Raw genomic sequence first — 19,465 nt, 5'->3', positions numbered from 1 at the left:
ACTGTAAGTTAAAAGAAGCAATAAGCAAGTACACAGCCAGTCACAGAGCCTCTCCCCTCCACTCCGCATCCTTGGCTTAGTCGTGTGTCTCTCGCTGCTGTTACAGTACAGGACCACCGACATTCACAGACCCCTCTACACGGGACAGCCCTGCACTGCACTGCACTGCACTGCACCGTACCGTCGTTTGGGTCTAGTTTGTTCTCTGTATCTCTAAGTGTGTGTGTGTGTGTGAGAGAGAGAGAGAGAGAGAGAGAGAGAGAGAGAGAGAGGGAGGCATTGAGAGAGAGGGAGGGGGAGAAGAGGAGGGGGGAGGATTGATCCGCCACTGTTAAAATCTTGTTCTGTTTTCTCTCTGACTGAGAGCACCTCTTTCCCCTGCAGCTGACTCGCCGCTCCGTACAGCGTCTGCAGACATCGTACTTGGATATCCAGTATAGAGTCTCTATTTAAATATATACATCGATTTAACTAAAAACATATACATATATACCTTGTTGTTTTTATTTGCATGGTTGGAAAAGAGAGAGGGAAAGGGAAGATAGATTTGGAGGACGATCTGTCAATGCGATTAGTGGAGAAAGAGAAAGAGAGGAGGAGAGGGAGTCTGCGATACACGGCTTGACTTTTCGGAAGTGTTTTGGCTGCTGCGGAGAGGACAGCATACACCACCGACCTTAATAAAATAAATCATTACATAAATAAATAAATACAAAGAAAACTTTGCGAACGGCCTGCCGTCCTGCGAACCGACTGCGGTTTGTCATCATCGCAAACTTTATCTGCGAAAGACCGTATTTTTTGCAGTATATTTTTTCTCTACAAAAAAAAGGCAGTGATGTCATCCGGCGGTGCGCTGGATTCCTCGCTCTAGGAGCTGCAGACCCGCTCGGCTGTGCGGCTGGAGAGGGGGTCCACGCCGGCAGGCTGTGCGGCTGGAGAGGGGGTCCACGCCGGCAGGCTGTGCGGCTGGAGAGGGGGTCCACGCCGGCAGGCTGTGCGGCGGGTGGGGCGGGATTGCCTGGCGCTGCGGGGGAGCGACACCTCGTTGTCGGTGGAGTCTAGCTGCGCGTTCTCTCCATCAGCGCTACGTTTCTCCAAAGCTGAGCTGGACCGGCCGGACTGTCCTTCTCTCCCTCCCCGGTTTTTCGATGCTGTGTGCCGGCGGCAGCGAGCCTCTGCACTCCGCCTGTCCCATCTCCGAACCCCGGACTCCCCGACCTCTCCGCGGGGTACAGCCATGACCGAGGCACACCTGCACTACAGGGAGCCTGCACAGTCCTCCACCCCTCGCCACCCGACCCAGAGACTCGACCTTCCCCGACGCTGACCTCCCCATCCCCGGGAGAGCAGCCGCCGACCGCCCTCCCCTCCCCTGCCCTGCCCTCCCTTCCCCTACCCTGCGCCAGTATGAAACCCTGAAAGACCCCTACCTCTCCGTCGCTCCCTCTCCTCCCTTCTTCACCGGTCTCCTCTCCTGTTGGACCACGGGGCGAGCCTGGAAACAACACTACCCTAAACCGAAAACAACAAGGACAGCACCAGCAACGGAAAGCAGACAAATACAAAACATAGAAAAGGAAAATAAACAGCAGCATCTGGAGCCGCACTCTATTTGCACAGCTGCGGACCCGGCGCTGCTGCGGCTCTCCGGCCTCTCACTCAGCCCCGCCGGTCCCCTGCGTCCACAGACAGGCAGCTCCTGCTCGGCGCACCGGACAGCCGCATCCTCCCTGGAGCCCAGCGGTGCCCAGCTGCACCCGAAGAGTCTGGGGGCCCAGTGGCGCTCTGCGTGTCGGATCAACACCGACTCCCTTGGCTCTTCTTCGTCATCTTGCGCTGAGAGGAGGACTGGTCTCCCTGTGCTACACCTGTCGCTCTGTGTGTGTGTGTGAAAGTGGGGGGGGGGCGGAGATCCAGGACACCCGACGTGACACAGACCTCCGCTGCTGCGACAGTCAGGGGAGGAGAAGGGGTGGGGAGGAGGACGCACAGCGGAGCCGCCACACAGGTACCCCCCACCCCACCCCACCCCAGCCCTCCTCTCCCCGCACACTCTCGGAGGTCTCTTCCCCAGCCCAGCTCATGCTCCCCGGACCCTCCCCATCCACCGCCTCTCCCCTGAGTCGCCCTCGCCGACACGAGGTTTACAAGCACAGTAAACGGGTGTATCGGAGAGGATTATCCGACACGAACCGCCTCCCTCTCGCCCAGCCCGGATAATCGAAGGTACTTTGCCGGATTGAGCCGGGTCACTGGGTCGCCAGAGGGGTGCAGCTCACCACAGCGATGCGGGCTCTCCTCCCCTCACTGTCCATACTGTAAGAAGGAAATACTACTATTACTACTAATAATATCCTACTGTGTGTGTGTTGGTAGTGTGCCTTGGATCACTGGGATTAAAAGGCTCTGATATGTTGTTTTATGTCCTTATTTATATGTAAGTGTATTCTGGGTTTTACTCTCATGGTCAATCTGGCTGGTTGGTCTGTGATACAGTCCAGTACAGCAGGGTCTCCAGTCCTGGTCCTGGAGAGACACAATACAGAACAGTAGAGTCAACAATGACTGGAGACCCTGCTGTACTGCATGGCTCCCATTGTACCACAGAGGGATTAGGAGAGAGACTGCAACATCCAAATTGGTTTTGAGAACTTGGGAGAAGAAAAACTGGACTGGTTTATACTGGGCTAGACCTAACTGAGCTGGGTTGCTATATTGGGCCAGACTGTGTTGTATTGTACTGGTGTGCATTATTGGATTGGACTGGACTAGTATGTACTGAGCTGGGCTAGACTGGGGCTGTGTTGAAAGGGGTTGAACTGGACTGTGCTGTAGTGGGTCACTATACTGGGGTGGACTGTGCTATACTGGGGATTACTGGGTCACAATACTGTATTATACTTGACTACACTGGGTCAAAATACTTGGCTGGGCTGTGCTGTACTGGTGAGAACTTGGTCACTATTCTCTGCTGTACTGGGGCACTATACTGTTTTATACTAGGTCACTATACTGGGCAGGACTGTGCTGTGCTGAGCAGGATGGGGGGGTCAGTGTGTCAGTCCTGCAAATACAGAGCACACACTGACAGCCCTGCACCCCTCTCTGGCCCTGGGATTGAGATGCCTAGCCAAGCAGAGCTGTTCCACTTATTGCCCCCCCTGTCCTTACCTGACCAATACTAAATGTCACAGCAAATAATAATAGTATTACTACTACTACTACTAATAATATTCATTGTTTTTATAATAGTAACATTTCACTGCTACTGCTAATAATAAACAATACTAACATGTAATATTAATAATGATTATAATAATTATAATAACAGTAATAATATACTGCTTATACCACTAATAATAATATATTACTACTACTACCGATAATAATAGTGATAACACAGGTGTGTGTGGGCTGGGGAAAGCGGTGGGCTCTCAGAGCAGCAGATCTCATGAGCTCAGAGGTAGTGTCCCAAACCAGCAGCTCCAGACCCCAGTCAGCACCCTCCCTTGGCATGCCACTGCCTCACAGGGTTTGGCTGGGCTCTGGGTGGGGGGCGCTGTTCCAGAGCTCATCAGTTGGGTGTCAATGCCATCCCACTATCACACTCACAACACACACACACACTGGCTGGAGACACACTGGCAATGCAGGAACCCCACTGTCCCCTGCTCAACTGCCCACTGCCTCACTGCCCCACTCACTCACTGCTGTAGTTGTCCAGTAGGTGCAGTATCAAGTGTAGTAATGTAGTAGGGGGTGCTGTAGCAGCAGATGTTGTAGTTGTTGTAGTAGCAGTAGCAGTTGTAACAATGTAATAGTGGGTGCTGTAGTTCCAGCAGAAGATAGAAGTAATGTAGATATAGCTCTGCTGTGCTGTATTATGGTGTGCTGTGCTGAATAATGGCATGATGTGTTGTGTTGCATTATGGTTTGCTGTGCTGTGCTGTGCTGTGCTGTGCTGTGCTGTGCTGTGCTGTATTGTATTATGGTGTGCTGTGCTGTATTTTGGCATGCTGTGTTGTGCTGTATTATGGCATGTTGTGTATTATGGTGTGCTGTTCTGTGCTATATTATGGTTTGCTGTGCTGCGCTGAGCTGTGCTATATTATGGTGTGTCAGTCTCTCACTGCGCAGTTACCCACAATTATCTGCACTGCTCTGTATGACTCTGGTCAGTCTGTTGAAGCAGTGCTGCTGTGCTGTCTGCCCTCAGAGTCTTCCTTGGGAAGAGGTGTGTAGCATGTTCTCCCCTGTCTTTCCGGGACTGATGCAGGGCGCCCCCCCGCTGGCCCTTGCTCAGCACAGCTGTTGCTCTTTTCTTCTTTTTCCAGAAATTAAAAAAAAGACATTTTAACATCTGTCTTTGTTTTAATCCAGCTGCCAGCCCAGCTCCACATCTGCAGGGGAGAGAGGGACAGATGTGAAGGGAGGAGAGAGAGAGAGGGAGATATGTGGAGAGAGAGAAAGGGAGGAAGAGATCAGAAAGGAGGAGAGAGGGAGTAGAACTCTCTCTTGTGAATTGCAGTACATGCACACACATGCACATGCACATACACACACACTCACACACACCCTTACACACACACACTCAAACACATGCACACATACAAATGGCACTGATACTGTACAATACTGTACTACTTTGGTTCTCACAGACACACACGCAATGTGATGTCCAGTACAGTGTAATGACCAGTCCAGTGGATTGTCCAGCCAATGTAATGTTCCGTCCAGTGTAATGTCAAGTGTAATGACCAGTTGGTAGGATGTCCAGTAAAGTTTTTCACAATGGTGTTGGGGTTATGTGATTACTGCAGGAATCTTACATACAGTCTGCAGTCTGAGCTCCTAAGTTACTGGGTGTCTCTCTCTCTCTCTCTTTTTCTCTCAGGTTTGTCCAGGCTCTGCTAACACTCTGCACTCCTTTACAGGTAGGAGCTGCTGTGCAGTTCATTGTCCATACATCTGTCTGTCCATTTGTCTGTCTGTCAGTTTGTAAATAAATTGTAAACATATTTTATAAATTTTTCTTTCTCTGCCTCTCCCTCTCTCATATACCCCCCCTGCCCTCTTCCAGCAGACAGTGGGTGGGGACAGTGTGAGTTTCAGTGTGAATTTCAGTGTCCACGTGGAGAATCAGACACGAGCGCGAGACCCCATGAGCCGCCGGCAGCCCCGGGTGTACCAGCTGTACAGCCGCACTAGCGGGAAGCACCTGCAGGTCCTGGGCAGGAAGATCAGCGCGCGAGGGGAGGACGGGGACAAATATGGTAGGACCCCCACTTTGACCTCTGGCCTCTGACCCGAGAGCCCAACCTTAGTCCTGAAACCACCCCTGACTTCTGACCCAGACAACTAATATATGACCCCGAACCCCAACCTAAATCCTGACCCTGAACTTTTTCTGTGACATTAACCCTGACTCCTGAACTTGACCTTCAATTACCTTTAATAGCTGTAACCCTAACCTCAATCCTGACTCCAGCCTCAGTCTCAAAGACATAATACAGTACAGCACACAAACACACACAGTACACACACTGTACACATACACTTACTTTACACAAACACACGCACACAGTACACCCACACACACTGTACACATACTGTACACACACACTACACACTCCTCTCTCTCCATCACTGTCTCTCTCTCAGAGAGGTTGAGATGGTTATCTACAGAGGGAGGGAGGGAGAGATGTAAAGAGATGGAGGGAGGTAGTGTATTGATTTGGTCTGACCTCAGTGTAGCAGGGGTCACACACTAACACTGTGATTGCTTTTCCATTGAACAGAGAGAGAGAGAGAGAGAGAGAGAGAGAAAGAGAGGGAGCGAGTGAGAGAGAGAGGACTGGCACTCTCTCTCTATCTCTCTCTCCCTCTCTGCAGTGGTGCATCAGACAGATTTATTGTGTTTGTCAGATACTGAGTGTGTGAGTCAGTGTCAGTGCATGTGTGTCACTGTGTGTGCGTCAATGTGTGTGTGAGTGTCAGTGTCAGTCATTGTGCGTTGTGTCAGTTACTGTGTGTTTGTCAGATACTGTGTGTGTGTGTGTGTGAATGTGTCAGTGTCAGTCACTATGTGTGTGTCTGACTGTCAGCATCATGGGTGTGTGAGTGATCGAATCCTGCCTCCTCTAACCCCTCTGTCTGTGCCTGTGTCTCCCTCTCCCATAACACCCTCTTCTCCTCCCCCTCTCGCTCCCTCCCTCCCTCCCTCCCTCTCTCTCTGCAGCAGCGTGTGGCCCTGTCTAACGCCCCCTCTCCTCCCTCGCTCCCTCTCTCCCTCCCTCTCTCTCTCCTGCAGCCCAGCTTGTGGTGGAGGCAGACACGTTCGGCAGCCAGGTGCGCATCCGCGGCAAGGAGACCAACTACTACCTGTGCATGAACCGCCGGGGCAAACTGGTGGGCAAGGTGAGGGCAGAGTCTCCCCCCGGGGCAACAGCGCTGAGACCGAGGATTAGGCAGACAGGCAGTGTGTCAAGGTGTCAGTCAGTCAGTGTGTCAGTCAGTCAGTCAGTCAGTCACTCACTAAACTGTGATCCCCAATCCCTGCATTCCTCCTCAGAAACCCACGAACAGGAGTGCAGACTGCGTGTTTGTGGAGATGGTGCTGGAGAACAACTACACGGCGCTGATGTCTGCGCGCCACGCCGGCTGGTACGTGGGCTTCACCAAGAGGGGGCGTCCCCGCCGCGGCCCCCACACGCTGCCCAACCAGCAGGACGTGCACTTCATGAAGAGGAACCCCGCGGGGGGGGCGCCTGACCCCCAGCCCTTCCGCTACACCACTGTCAGCAAGAGGAGCAAGAGACTGCGCACCTCCCCGCCCAGCCCCCACTAGAGGGAGAGAGGGAGAGAGCATGCCCCCCCACACACACACACAAACACACAGTAAGGCACAACACAGTCCACTACAGAACATTGTGTTACGGCACAGTACAGTACAGTACAGCACAGCCCTACTTGAAATCACAGTACAGTACAGTACAGTACAGTGCAGGACTGTGCAGGATGCTGCAGGAGTACACTGTAGCACAGTACAGTGGAGGATACTGCAGTTCAGTACAGACACACACAGGACAGTACAGCACTCTGGGCTGACATAGTAGCACAGTGACACAGTGCAGAACAGGGTGGGCATACAGCCTGGGATTAGATTGGATCTGCATGTTACTGAGCTGGACTGGGTCAGCGTGGCACTGGGCTGGACTGGATCAGCATGGTGCTGGACTGGACATTATACTGTTGTCATGGAGTGAAATGGACTGAACTGAAGCACACGCATGGACACTACAGAGAGAGGGAGTGACAGGAAACAGGAAACAGGAGTGCCTTTCATCCAGTGCATCGACACGCCCATCTGTCTGTGTGTCCATCTGTCTCTCTGGATGCATATCAGTCAGAGGATGGAAAGACTCTCTCTCACACACACTCTCACACACTCAGACACACTCACACACAATGGCCCATGCGGTGTGCGACTCTGCCCGTCTTTTGGAACTGTGACTCAGGCCACGTGTGTGCGTGGGGGCGGGGGGCAGCTGGGGGTCAGAGGTCACTGCCCCTTTGCCTCTTCCTCCTTCTTTCTTTAATTGCAAACCAAGTTAGGACTGGAATGAACCAGGAGCCAAAACGTGATATCGACCAAAGACCCTCAATGACTTAGACACGCCCCCAGAACCCCCCCCGGGCTCCACAGGGGGTGTAAAGGGATGGGGCAGATAGCAGACATATGCCCTCAGTCCTGGGAGGCACATTTATCTCTATATCCCTGTTTGAGTTGTGTAAAGCTGACACAGGGAGCTCCGTGCTCCCCTTTGTATCGGAGTCAGAATGCTGCTACAACATTCAATGGATTCAATCTAATCACCAGTTATAAAGGGAATAATTAAAAAATTTTAAAATAATTATTTAAAAAACAACCAAACAGTAATACAAAAATTAAGCGATATTATTATTATTATTTTTATTATTATTATTGTTATCATTGTTCAACTTATTATTATTATACAACTATTTATTTCACCTGTGTATATTGAAATCCCTTTAAAGCAATTATTACTGCTCTGGCATTAAAATATTAATTACAACAAGGAAAGCATTCTCATTGAGAGAGAGTGTGAGTGTGTTTGAGTGTGATTGTGTGTGCGAGTATGTGACTGTGAGTGTATGTTATGCTTCTGCTCTGAGAGAGAGCAAGAAAAAGGGAAGGAGAAAAGGAGAGGGAGAGAGAAGAACAGGCAGCAAATGGAGAGAGAGAGATAGAGTTGGTGAGGGAGGGAGAAAACGAGGCAATGTGTGGATGTGTTGTGTTTTGTTGTACTGAATGTGTTTGTTATGCTGCGTGAATCGAAAAAGAGACGGAGAGAGAGTGAAGGGGTATAAACATGGACATGAAAAGCGGACGAGTTTTGGCACCATCTGGTGTTCACTGTGAGTAACTACAGGGTTTAAAAAAGTTATACGCCATCAGCCCCACCTATTGGCTAGAAAACACACTGCAGCAGTCTTTCTTTCGTTCTTTCTGTGTTTCTCAGGACGGAGAAGTGAAAACCAATATCGTTGTCATACTTCTTGCATGAATGTGTGTGAGTGTGTACGGTTGTGTCTGTTTGGGGGCTCTGACTCAGATGTGGCAGGAAGGGGCCACAGCTGCGTTCCCAGCCAGGGGAGGGTCAGCATGCCTGGGGAAGGAGGAGTACTCTACCACCCTGCTCCACCCTCGGCCTGGGCCTCTAGCCACTGCACCTGACACACAGTACCAGGAGTGAGGGAGGGAGGGTGTGTGTGTGCGTGTATCAATCTGTAGAGGTGTGCATTAGTGTGTAAGTATGTGTGTGTATCAGTTTGTAGAATCTTGTTTTACTGTGTGAGTGTGTGCGGCAGTCTGCAGATGTGTGTGTGTTTTTGTGTCAGTGTGTGTGAGTTTTCTCCCAGTTATTCCCGTCTCTCTGTGTCAGTGCTGTCTGGGTCAGACTCTCCCTCTCTCCCTCCGCTGTCTGCATTCCTCCCTCCCTCCCTCTCTCTCTCTGCTCCAGCACTAACATCCCCCTGTCACCGCAATACCTTTGATCCCCCCTCCTCGTCTCCCCCTCTCCCTCTCTCACAGTGTTATTGTTATTTTTTGTCTCTGTGTGAGGAGCTGTGTGGAGGGAGCGCAGTGCTGACTCTCTGTCTGAATCTGCGTTCTGGCAGTGTTGAGTTTCTGCTCTGGCTGCTGCCTCAGTCTCGCTCGCTCCTGGCCCTCCCTGCCGCCCTGACCCCCCCTGTCACACACACACACACACACACACACACACACTGTTTTCTGTCCCCGCCCTCCCTCTCGCAGGCTGGCTGGCTGTGGGTGGGGGGGGACCTCACTGGCCCAGCGCTCACCCCACACTATGCCTAGGAGGAGCTGCTCAGCTCAAGCTGTTTCTTGTCTTTGTTTTTTGGACACTGTTGCCAGGAGCGACGTGTCCCCTGAGATGACTGGAATGGAGACAGTGGACAAAGACAGTGGAGATGAGGCAGTGGAGTTGAGGCAGTGGACAGAGACAGGGGAGGTGAGGCAGTGGACAAAGACAGTGGAGATGAGGCAGTGGACAGAGACAGGGGAGGTGAGGCAGTGGACAGAGACAGGGGAGGTGAGGCAGTGGACAGAGACAGTGGAGATGAGGCAGTGGACAGAGACAGGGGAGGTGAGGCAGTGGACAAAGACAGTGGAGATGAGGCAGTGGACAGAGACAGGGGAGGTGAGGCAGTGGACAGAGACAGGGGAGGTGAGGCAGTGGACAAAGACAGTGGAGATGAGGCAGTGGACAGAGACAGGGGAGGTGAGGCAGTGGACTCATTTTTTACATTTAAAGTTGTACCTATACTTTCTAAATATGTACTGAACGTTTCATTCACATCAGTTGCTTATAAGTTGTTTTTTTTTGTTAGACCGTTTTTAAAAACCTTTGATTCCTGTACCCGAGAGAGCGAGTGTGTGATGTCCCACCAGGTATTTCACTGATTTAAACCACTGGCATTCAGTTGCAAATGACAGGGAAACAAATGTTGCTGGGTCTAATGTTTCGTGTGAAACAGTGTTAATTTCGTCAACGAAAACTAAGACGAAAAATATTCGTCAACGACCTATTTTCAGTGACGATAACTATGACGATAACAAGACGAAATATTGTGGAAAAATACAAAATAGATGCCTTCTAATTGTAGTTGACTAAAATGTGACGAAACTAAAATTAAACACAATACTAATGGACATAAATTGCAGTGCTTTGCGAGGCGGCAGGTCAGGGAGTTGTTTCATGGTTCAATCATAATTATGCATGAGTTGACTCGGTCGTCATGTTCGTGTAGCGCAGTTTATCGCAGTTCTGCGCAGATATGCGCTGCTCCACCAATGGGATTGGTGGGATTCTGCAAATCTGCACAGAACCGCGGAAATCTGCGCAACAGAATGGGACCTAGCGTGTGTATCGCTAAACATTGAACACGCTTGATGTGGCCTTGGAGTTGACACAGATTGTGTGAAGTTAAACGCCTGTTCTTTTGTATATAGGACTAGTAAGTACGGGTCTTGTAATTAGTAAAGTTAGGATCTAATTGGTTAACTTATAAGGCAAGTTTAGCGCTTACAGCATGAACCGCAATTCATGCTTGGCTACAGTAGGGCTTAACGATATGCTTATGCTATATCACTTTAAACATCCAATCTTTTCTTTATCAGCGGGGGACGTTTTTGAAAATGATATGTTAATGCAAAAGCATTGGAAATGTTAATATCGTATTTGCATTGTGACCTAAATAACGCGTGCATAAATGGAAAATGAAAATGCAACTGTGGGATTACATTTGCAATTTAAAAAACTCCACTATATGATTCCATGCTGTTCAGGGGTCAACTTACGTGTTTTTATACACTTAGCGTTCAAACCTCCACATAAAAACAACACAGATAGTTGTTTTGACCTACCACCAGTACATTTAAAGTGAATTCTGATAAACGTCAAAAATGATGATGCCCCACCTTGATGACCAGATGATCAGTTATAACAATAATCATCATCATCATAAACTATTATTATTGTTGTTGCTGTTATTATTATTATTATTATTATTATTATTATTATTATTATTATTATTATTATAAGGGATTAACACAATTCTTCAATATCCCTACCTACATATTCAATAATATATTGTTAAAAAAAGATATTTATAATAATAGTTATTATTAATTATTATTACTATTATTATTCCTTTTGGAAGTGGAGGGTTTTATAGTATATAATGGCAAACCTATGTGACTACTTGTCACACGCACCAGTTGTGTAGTGGTAAAGAATTAGCGTTTCATTTTTATTTAATTAGACACTTTTTTCATTAACCCAGCAAATATGGCGGCCAGATTTACAAACCTCTCGGTGACGTCCGGGTGGCGCATCCTCTCTACTGTTGTTGTGCACTCAGCTCACTGGAGAAAGTTAGGGGCGTGATTATCATCGCAGAGCGCTGTGATTGGACACGAGTGAAGATTCTACAAGTCCAGCAGCTGGAGGGGCGGGGTCTGGACGGAGACGTGTAGTGATTGGCTGTATCAGCGGGGAGAGGGGCGGGGCTGTGCGTGTAGTTCTTTACGAGCACCGGGAAGCTCGGCTCAGTTCGATCTACTCGGCAGAAACATGGACAGCAGCATGGACATGGAACAGATGGGACCACAGAACTTCCTTTATGGTGAGGGACACCCGCTTTTATTTTTAAATACGTGAAGCCCTTGCTTATTATTGCTATAATATTCGCGAGTTTACAGTTACCGAGTGGAGCGCGTCTGGAGAGAGAGAGAGAGAGAGAGTTTAGACAGTTCAACTCTCTATCTAAACTAGTACATCCACGTGATGCACAAGTTTATCCAGTTCAGCTCTCTCTCCACTCTATCCCCCCTCTCTCTCTCTCTCTCTCTCTCTCTCTCTCTCTCTCTCTCTCTCTCTCTCCACTCTATCCCCTCTCTCTCTCTCTCTCTCTCTCTCTCTCTCTCTCTATCCCTCTCTCTCTCTCGCTGCGCGGCTTGGGCTGGTTCCTGGAGAGGAACTTTCCTGTGAAAACACGTGCGACCCAGACCCGCCGTGTTGCGCGGTTTGCCCGCGGTCGTGCAGCCCGGACAGCCGGCGTGTTGTACGGCGGCCACAGCAGCAGGCCCGAGGCCCCGGACTCGGCACACGGCGAGACTCCAACACGTGTGTGCCAGTGCGGCGCAGGCAAGATGGCGGCCGTGCGTGCTCCCAGCGCTGCACGCTGCCTGTGGTGTCGGCGTCTCGTCGGCGCAGCGCAGCCCTACAGTCCGCGTTTTCCAGCTTGGATGTTTATATAGACCTCGTCACATCATGTGCATGCTTATAATTTACTTTTACTTCGGTGTATGTTCACCATCTCTCCCACCTCCAGCGAGCGCAGTATACAGGCCACATGTTTGTCCTTACTCGAAGCGAACGAAAATGTATCGCTCCGTTTTTGGAATAAATCAATACATTGAATCATACATTAAACTGAAAATAGAAACAGCATTTATTTGGAATAATGTGGAGGTATGGCTGTCGGAGCGACGCTCATTCCAGCGACATCGTATAGGTTTTATTCTTGGTTAGCCCGATGGGCTGTGATTGGTGTCGGTGTACGGTTACTCTGTAGCGACGTGGGGAGAGAAGGAGCCCCCCCTGATACCCCCCCGCGCACATGATCTCCACGTGCTTCCGGGTCTCTCCGCGCTCGAGTTCGAATACCATGGCAACGAGCTGTGCCGTGTTCGCTGCGCGGCTGGACTCTGCGGCTCAACTCTGCTGTTCCACAGGTTGTGAGCTGAAGGCGGGGAAGGAGGTGGTGTTCAATCCAGAGGACGATGAGTTTGAGCACCAGCTGTCCCTCAGGATGGTGAGTTTGTACTCTTGAATCTGTCTGTCCCCTGTGTTGGGATGTGTGTGCATCTGATCCCCTGTGGATGTGTCTGTCCCTCTTTGTGTTGGTGTTTATTCACCTGTGTGTAGAGTTGTTAAATTATGCTCTCTCTCTCTGCCCGCCCCCCCACAGGTGTGCTTGGACAGCACTGTGAAAGATGAGCTCCACACTGTAGAGGTTGAGGGTCGCGACCCAGAGGGACAGACCATCAAGACTGTCCTGGCCACCCTGCGCCTGTCCACACTGCCCACTGTAAGTCTCCCCAAGGTTGATGAAGGCTGGGGTGTGGGCAAGATATTTACATGCTGGGGGTAACTGCTGTGGGGCAAGAGCTATGGGACAGGGGTATAAAGAAGAGCAGGGCAGCACTGGGGTAGATTTCAGAAGAAGGGGCTGAGTGTGGGTTGTCAGTGTGTTGTGTTGAATTGCAGGTGTCTCTGGGCGGATTCGAGATCACCCCCCCCGTTGTGTTCCGCCTCAAGGCAGGAGCAGGGCCTGTGCACATCAGTGGACAGCACCTCATAAGTGAGTATAACACCCGGAGTGTGTGCTAGTATAGCGCACAGGGGCCCACACTGTAAAACACTCACTTTAGGGCCTGGTCAGACTGTTCGTTTGAAAGGCTTGTACATGACACTGGAAGATCTGTTCTTTTGCAGACATGAGATAAAACCCCACATTTCACCCAGTCATAAATAACGTGTAGTAGTTCTTGCCATATGGTACCAGTGAGTTAGACATCATGCGCATTCTTACGTATTTGTTAATTTACTTATTATTAATGTTACCATTAATCTTACAAAAGTCGGATATTGGGCTATATTCATCAAGGATGTTACAACAAGGTATTTGTCATTTTTTCTAAATGGAATAAAATACAAATTGAAGTTAGCATGTATACATCAGAGCGTACAGTTTGATCTAAAGATGCTTTTGTACTTTTGTTTGTGTGAGACAATAAGTCAGAAATAACTAATTGCTGTAAAAACCCTTGATTAATGCACCCCATTGTGCTTAATGTATTATGTAAAGTAGTGCTTTATTTTTAAAGGTATGGCAGTAGCAGTGAAGTACTCCTAGATGGATATTTAGGGGACGTCACACGACTGCTTTATATTTTTTATACAAGCAAAAGAATCGCCATTCAGCATCACAACACTGATTATACTCGCAAGTGTAGTAGCTATTGTAATCAATAACTTGTATCGGCAGTAGACTCAGATATGGACTACTGTATGTAGTTACTTTATTACAGACACATTTGTCACTGTTTGTGTTACTGTTTCCAAAGGAACTTGGCACATTTGTACACAAGGCAAGTGTTAACAGCCAGCATGTTGATGCTTTGTTTCAAAGCAAGAGAGACCTTTTGATACAAACCCAGTGTGAATACCCCTTTATACTCGTGCTGCCTCTCTGCTCACAACACTCTTCTTCTCAGTGTCTGATGAGGATGCATCATTTGAGGAGGAGGAGGATGATGAAGAGGAGGAGGAGGAGGTGCCCAGGACCACTGGCAAGAGACCAGCTGCACCCCAGAGCATCAAAGCCCAAGTAAGTCAGATGCTCCCTCTTGCTCGGCTCCACGTTCTTCATTTTCTGTTGGACTGTTTTTCCTCTTTCTCTCTTCTATTCCGACTTCTGTTCACACTTCTATTGTTTCCACTGATGTAGTCACAATCCATTTTTTTTTTTCCTCCCCCCAACTTACAGAAAAAGATGAAGATGGAGGAGGAGGAGGAGGATGACGACGACGATGATGATGAGTGAGTTGTTGTTTTTTTTTTCTTTCCTCAGTCTCTTTTCCCCCCCCCCCCCCCCCCCCCCCACTTTGTGAGTGTCTTCCTCCCCGTCTCCTCTCCTCGTTCTCCTCCTATGCCCCTGCCCCGCTGCTCTGGCACGCACTCTCACTCTCCGTAGTAAATGTGTGTGCCTCCTGTAGGGATGATGAGGATGATGATGACGAAGAGGATGAGAGTGAAGAGGAGGAAGAGACGCCAGTGAAGGTGGTACGCACTAACCCCGCTCTTGCCCAGCCTAAGAAGACTCCCAAACAGAATGGGAAGATGCTGAGTGCCACGCCTACTGGCAAGGGACAGGGCAAGGTAAGCCCACGCTGCCACCCCACTCGCACTGCCACTGTGCTTCTACACCACTCGCACTCATTGACTGCTCTACCCCCCAGCAGGCCGCCAAGACCCCCCAGCAGGCCGCCAAGACCCCCGACAACAAAGGCAGTAGCAAGAAGCCACAGACCCCCCGTGCCCCCCCCACAACGGCCGAGATCAAGACCAGGATGTTGGCCAGTCTAGAGAAGGTCAGTGTGTAGCTCTAAGTGTCTGTTTGTCCATCTGTATTTAGGAGTGTCCAGTCTGTGCCTCTCGTGTTGTGCGCGCTTGTCTGACAGTCGGCTACAGACGTGGGTAGACAAGCGCACAGTGTCCGACCACTCATCTCCCAACACTCTCAATTGTGTGTTCCAGGGTGTAATGCTGCCCAAGATTGAAGGCAAATTTGAGAACTACGTGAAGAATGGATTCAAAGTGGACGACAAGAAGGTAACTGCCCTCTCTCTCTCCCTTCTGTGAGCACTCACTGACTCCTCCCCTCCGCACTCCTGTGAGCACCCCCCCCGCACCTCTCCCCTGTGGGCGCACTCACACCCTCTCTCTCTCCCCCAGATGATTGCGGAGCTGTGGCAGTGGAGACAGACCGTGAAGGACAGGAAATGACCTCGCTGAAGTTGCTGCCCTTTGTTTTTGGTCCTTTTTTTATAAATTGTTTAATTTTACTCAACTGTAAACTCGCGTCCTTGTTTTGGGTGGGGGGGGGGTCCTCAGTCCTAAATCTCAATCCGTGCCAGAGAAGGGGGTGGGGCAATCCCCACTCCTCCTCCTGCTCAGCTCGCATGTCCAGTGCTGCTGTGAGGGACAGGGAGTGAGTGTAATGGTGACCGGAGAGAATTTTACCAGTCCAGTGTTTTAACATTCTTCTGTTTCTGCCAAAATAAATTCTAAAAAAAGACCAGAGTTGTACTGTTTTGTGTTGAGGAAGTTGTGTGTGTCACTATCAAAATGGAAGATGCAATCTCATCTCATCCTGAGCCAGTAGTGGGCTTCATTTTCCAATCCTGTGGTGTTTCATACAAGATGCATTGTATATATACAATTGACTGGCTCTTTAAAATGAGTTGATTACGTCAATTAGTAACTCTAATCTCAATTAATAAAATGAGTACATGCAGGTTTTTTTTGTTGTTTTTTTTAAATCGAGAAAGTATTAGATATCGTAGCAGTCTTCTCCGCAGTGGTGTTGCTATTACACAGGACTCTGGGCTCTGCAGACTTTAAGGTGGTAGTTCACCCATCTGTCCAGCAGAGGGTGGTGTAGAACCACAAGTCAGAGAATGGGCTTCAGGAAGTCCCACTCCCAGCCTTCAAGCCCCCCACTCCACCACACCACAGGAGTGTATTCCAGCTGTTGATACTTGGATTAATCCTTAATTGAGCTTACAATTAGTCTAATCACTTTTGTTCATGCTTTTTCCTCACCATTAAACATAACAGCATGCTGTTGATTTTAAAGTTGCAGTCAGCCTGGAAATTGCTGGTTAGGAGGTGAAAAGTGCAATAAAATATATACGCATCCTGATTAACCTAATTATGAGTTCCAATAAGGGATCAATTGACGGAGGGGCTGGAGAGAGGTGGCATATGGGTGTCTGGGAGAGTGGGCATGCAGTAGTGAAGTGTTAATTGAGCCAATTATTCAATTAGCTTGACTAGTCACACTGCCTCCCCAGGGCCAGAGAAATGATAGTCCAGACAGCTCACACAATCACTCAACAAACACACTGTCCCACTCATTTGTACACTTTTTTTTTTTTTTTTTTTTTTTGTTTTCCTCAACCATTCATTCACACACTGTAGTGGTATGTGAAATGTAGTTGTATACTCTTGCTCTTCCTGCCCTGTACTGTGCAGTGTTTAACACGAGTCCTCTGGGGAATCCAGTATCACTCTCCTGCCCCCCCCCGAGGAGCTCTATGATGTGTCAGCAGCCCGGTGTGGGGGGTGAAGAGCTGGGATGGAGAAGCTCTTATCTACTCTCTGTGGACCTGGACTTAGCTCTCCTCCCCTCTCTTAAACTCTCCCCCCTTCTTTCTCTCTCTGATGTTAAGTGGTTTCCTGCTGTTATGGCAGAATGGACCTTCACAGTCTGGGGGGGGGAGGGTGCTGTGATACTGTGTGTCTGTTTATACAGGGATGTGTGTGTGTGTTCGTAACACTGCAGGTGTTTCTGCTGATGTCACAGTGTTGCTGATGTCACTGTTGTTGCTGATGTCACAGTTCATTAATTGCCTTCTGAATGACTGAGGCAGCAAAGTCCTCCAGAAATCAAGATCTGTACTGTTCCCAGTCTGCTGGGGTATCAGTGTGTCAGTATAATCTCTCCACAATCTGAACTGTGACCTCTGTTGATATTAAACTGGAGAGAGAGAGAGACAGGGGGGTGATAGGTAGGTAGCAGGGATGCAAGGAGGCGGGTGAAAATGAAACAGAAGGAGGCAGAGGGCAGGACAGAGAGGAGAGGGATTTATAGCTGAGGAGTGGAAGGAAAGGAATAAGAGAGAGAGAGGGAGGCAGAGGGGGGGGGACAGGGTGAACTGTGCTGACAGTCAGAATTATGAGCCTCATTAGGGATGATTGTGGTCTCTCTCTCTCTCCGTCACCAAAATGGAGGCATAATTTCCTGACAGTCAGGTTCAACATAGGCTTTTAACACCACCCCTCCCACCCCCCCTCAGAGGTAGAGAGAGACACCACAGTACAGCTGGGCAGGAGGGAGTGTGTGTGTGTGTGTATCTCTCTCTCTCTGTGTCACTGTGTTTGCAATTCTGTCTCCGTGTCTCTATCTGTGCATTTCCACACTTGTGTCTTTCTTTTCTTTTCTTTGTGTGTGTGCTTGTGTTTGTGTAATGTGTGAGTATGTAAGTGTGGGGGAGTGGACTTGCTACACGTTTTGTTTGAGTTTGAAGAAATGTGCACCATGAAGGGCAGAGCAGAGGGAGGGATGGGGAGAGAGACCGAGAGAAAGAAATAGAAATGGAATGTGAGAGCGTGAAAGGGAGGTACATCTGCATTATCAGCATGCCAGTCTGCTGTGGAGAGAGAGGATAAAAAACACCAAAATACTCTTTATCTTTTAAAGAAAAAAAGACCATATTTTATTATTTACATATTTATCAGATACAAAGTATTATACACATATTAATGGCAGCCCCCCCTACCTGTGAATCCCCACTGTACACACTCAGGACAGCGGGACATGGACACCCCCTGTGCTCAGAGACAATCATCTGTCCTTTCAGCTTCTCTTCCATTTCCTTTCTTCCTCCATCTCTCCATCCTGCCCCCCCCTCCTGACTCTCCTTCCCCCCTCCCCACCAGACAGAGACTGACTGACAGACACACTCACACACAGAGACAGACACACACACACACAGACACCCCACTTCTCTCTGACTGTAGTGTTGTAGGGTGTAGGGGGTGGGAGGTTGTATCGGTGGGGGGCAGTACTGAGGGAGGCAGAGCAGCACCCCAGGGCACTTCTCTTACTTCCCCCTCTCCAGTCCACCAGTCTGTGTCTCTGTCTGTGTCCTGGGGGAGAGGGGGGAGTCCACACTGAAAAGCAATTTGCTTTCTGTTTCACGGCAGCCTGCAACAGTGTCTGTGTCTGTGTGTGTGTGTGTGTGTGTGTGTGTGTGTCTGTCTCTGTGTGTGTGTGTGTGTGTGTGTGTGTGTGTCTGTCTCTGTGTGTGTGTGTGTGTGTGTGTGTGTGTGTGTGTGTTACATAGTACAGGCTGTGGTGTACAGACTGTGGGGGGGGTTAGATTCCAGGGGGGTTCCTTGTGGTTCTTCCATGGGGGGAGGGTCTCTCAGTCCAGTGTCCTGGGGGGCAGATCTGAGTTCATGCATTTTTTATTTATTTATAAAACAATTATTTTACTGTTTATGTTTTAATTTTATTTCTTCATTTTTCTTCATTCCCAGTCCCAGCGCGTGATCAACTCAGGAGAGAGAGAAAGAGAAGGAGACAAAAGAGAAAGAGCGAGGAAGAGAAACTGGTCTAAGAAAAATGTTTTAAAGACAGAGACAGTCAGTGTGTGGTTGTGTGTGTATCAGAGAGTGTGTGTGAGTGTGTATCTGTGTGTGTGTCTGAGTGCTCCAGTCACACCAGGGAGGAGACGGGCTGCAGTTTCCCCTCGTCGGCCCAGGGCTGCAGGTTCTGGAGGGCGAAGAGGGAGGAGTTGTGGATGCAGAGGGGGTCTGGCGGCATCGAATCCCCCAGGGACTTCTGGAAGGCATCGTGCTGCAGTTGGATCATTAGCCTGTTGGCCTGCTGCCTCTCCGCCTCGCGCTCCTCCGCCGTCTGACGCCTGACAGACACACAGACACACGGACTGTTACATTCAGGGCCTGGGCCTGGAGAGACACAGTACAGCACAACAGGGTCT

At 49.4% G+C, this 19,465-nt stretch overlaps 3 protein-coding genes across 4 annotated transcripts in view; 2 read left to right on the top strand and 1 right to left on the bottom strand.

Moving 5' to 3' along the window:
* Window positions 1-349: 349 nt before the first annotated feature.
* LOC136763262 (fibroblast growth factor 18) lies at window positions 350-8,055 on the top strand. Its single transcript, XM_066717129.1, has 5 exons — window positions 350-2,321; window positions 4,898-4,937; window positions 5,084-5,276; window positions 6,314-6,420; window positions 6,575-8,055. Exons 1-5 carry the CDS (start codon window positions 2,290-2,292, stop codon window positions 6,848-6,850), a joined length of 648 nt encoding a protein of 215 aa, XP_066573226.1. The 5' UTR covers window positions 350-2,289; the 3' UTR covers window positions 6,851-8,055.
* A 3,553-nt stretch (window positions 8,056-11,608) lies between these two features.
* npm1a (nucleophosmin 1a) lies at window positions 11,609-15,972 on the top strand. Of its 2 annotated transcripts, none has more exons than XM_066717128.1 (10): window positions 11,609-11,733; window positions 12,845-12,924; window positions 13,081-13,200; window positions 13,380-13,473; window positions 14,390-14,502; window positions 14,662-14,714; window positions 14,891-15,053; window positions 15,137-15,265; window positions 15,432-15,506; window positions 15,630-15,972. In XM_066717128.1, the coding sequence occupies exons 1-10, from the start codon at window positions 11,682-11,684 to the stop codon at window positions 15,678-15,680; spliced, it is 930 nt and encodes a 309-aa protein (XP_066573225.1). In that variant the 5' UTR covers window positions 11,609-11,681; the 3' UTR covers window positions 15,681-15,972. The 2 variants fall into 2 exon arrangements, with proteins under 2 accessions (XP_066573225.1, XP_066573224.1); XM_066717127.1 differs by having other exon boundaries at window positions 15,134-15,265.
* Window positions 15,973-19,152: 3,180 nt separating this feature from the next.
* tlx3b (T cell leukemia homeobox 3b) overlaps window positions 19,153-19,465 on the bottom strand; it is an 18,915-nt gene continuing 18,602 nt past the window's right edge. Inside the window, exon 3 of the mRNA XM_066717125.1 lies at window positions 19,153-19,387. Coding sequence (XP_066573222.1) covers window positions 19,180-19,387 — 208 coding nt within the window. The 3' untranslated portion in view covers window positions 19,153-19,179. The remainder of the gene's footprint in view (window positions 19,388-19,465) is intronic.

This window comes from Amia ocellicauda, chromosome 11 (assembly GCF_036373705.1).
Source record: "Amia ocellicauda isolate fAmiCal2 chromosome 11, fAmiCal2.hap1, whole genome shotgun sequence".
NCBI classification, from domain to species: Eukaryota; Metazoa; Chordata; class Actinopteri; order Amiiformes; family Amiidae; genus Amia; species Amia ocellicauda.
The sequence above is the reverse complement of the archived record's forward strand: the minus strand, read 5'-3'. Positions and strand labels throughout refer to the sequence as shown.

What these genes read in the sequence shown, in the direction of transcription:
- LOC136763262 (XM_066717129.1), top strand. Translation starts at nt 2,290, where the DNA reads ATGCGGGCTCTCCTCCCCTCACTGTCCATACT. An exon ending in CACTCTGCACTCCTTTACAG is followed by an intron (nt 4,938 to 5,083) that starts GTAGGAGCTGCT and finishes GCCCTCTTCCAG; the next exon opens with CAGACAGTGGGTGGGGACAG. An exon ending in GGAGGACGGGGACAAATATG is followed by an intron (nt 5,277 to 6,313) that starts GTAGGACCCCCA and finishes TCTCTCCTGCAG; the next exon opens with CCCAGCTTGTGGTGGAGGCA.
- npm1a (XM_066717127.1), top strand. Translation starts at nt 11,682, where the DNA reads ATGGACAGCAGCATGGACATGGAACAGATGGGACCACAGAACTTCCTT. An exon ending in GCCTGTCCACACTGCCCACT is followed by an intron (nt 13,201 to 13,379) that starts GTAAGTCTCCCC and finishes GTTGAATTGCAG; the next exon opens with GTGTCTCTGGGCGGATTCGA. An exon ending in GACGACGACGATGATGATGA is followed by an intron (nt 14,715 to 14,890) that starts GTGAGTTGTTGT and finishes TGCCTCCTGTAG; the next exon opens with GGATGATGAGGATGATGATG.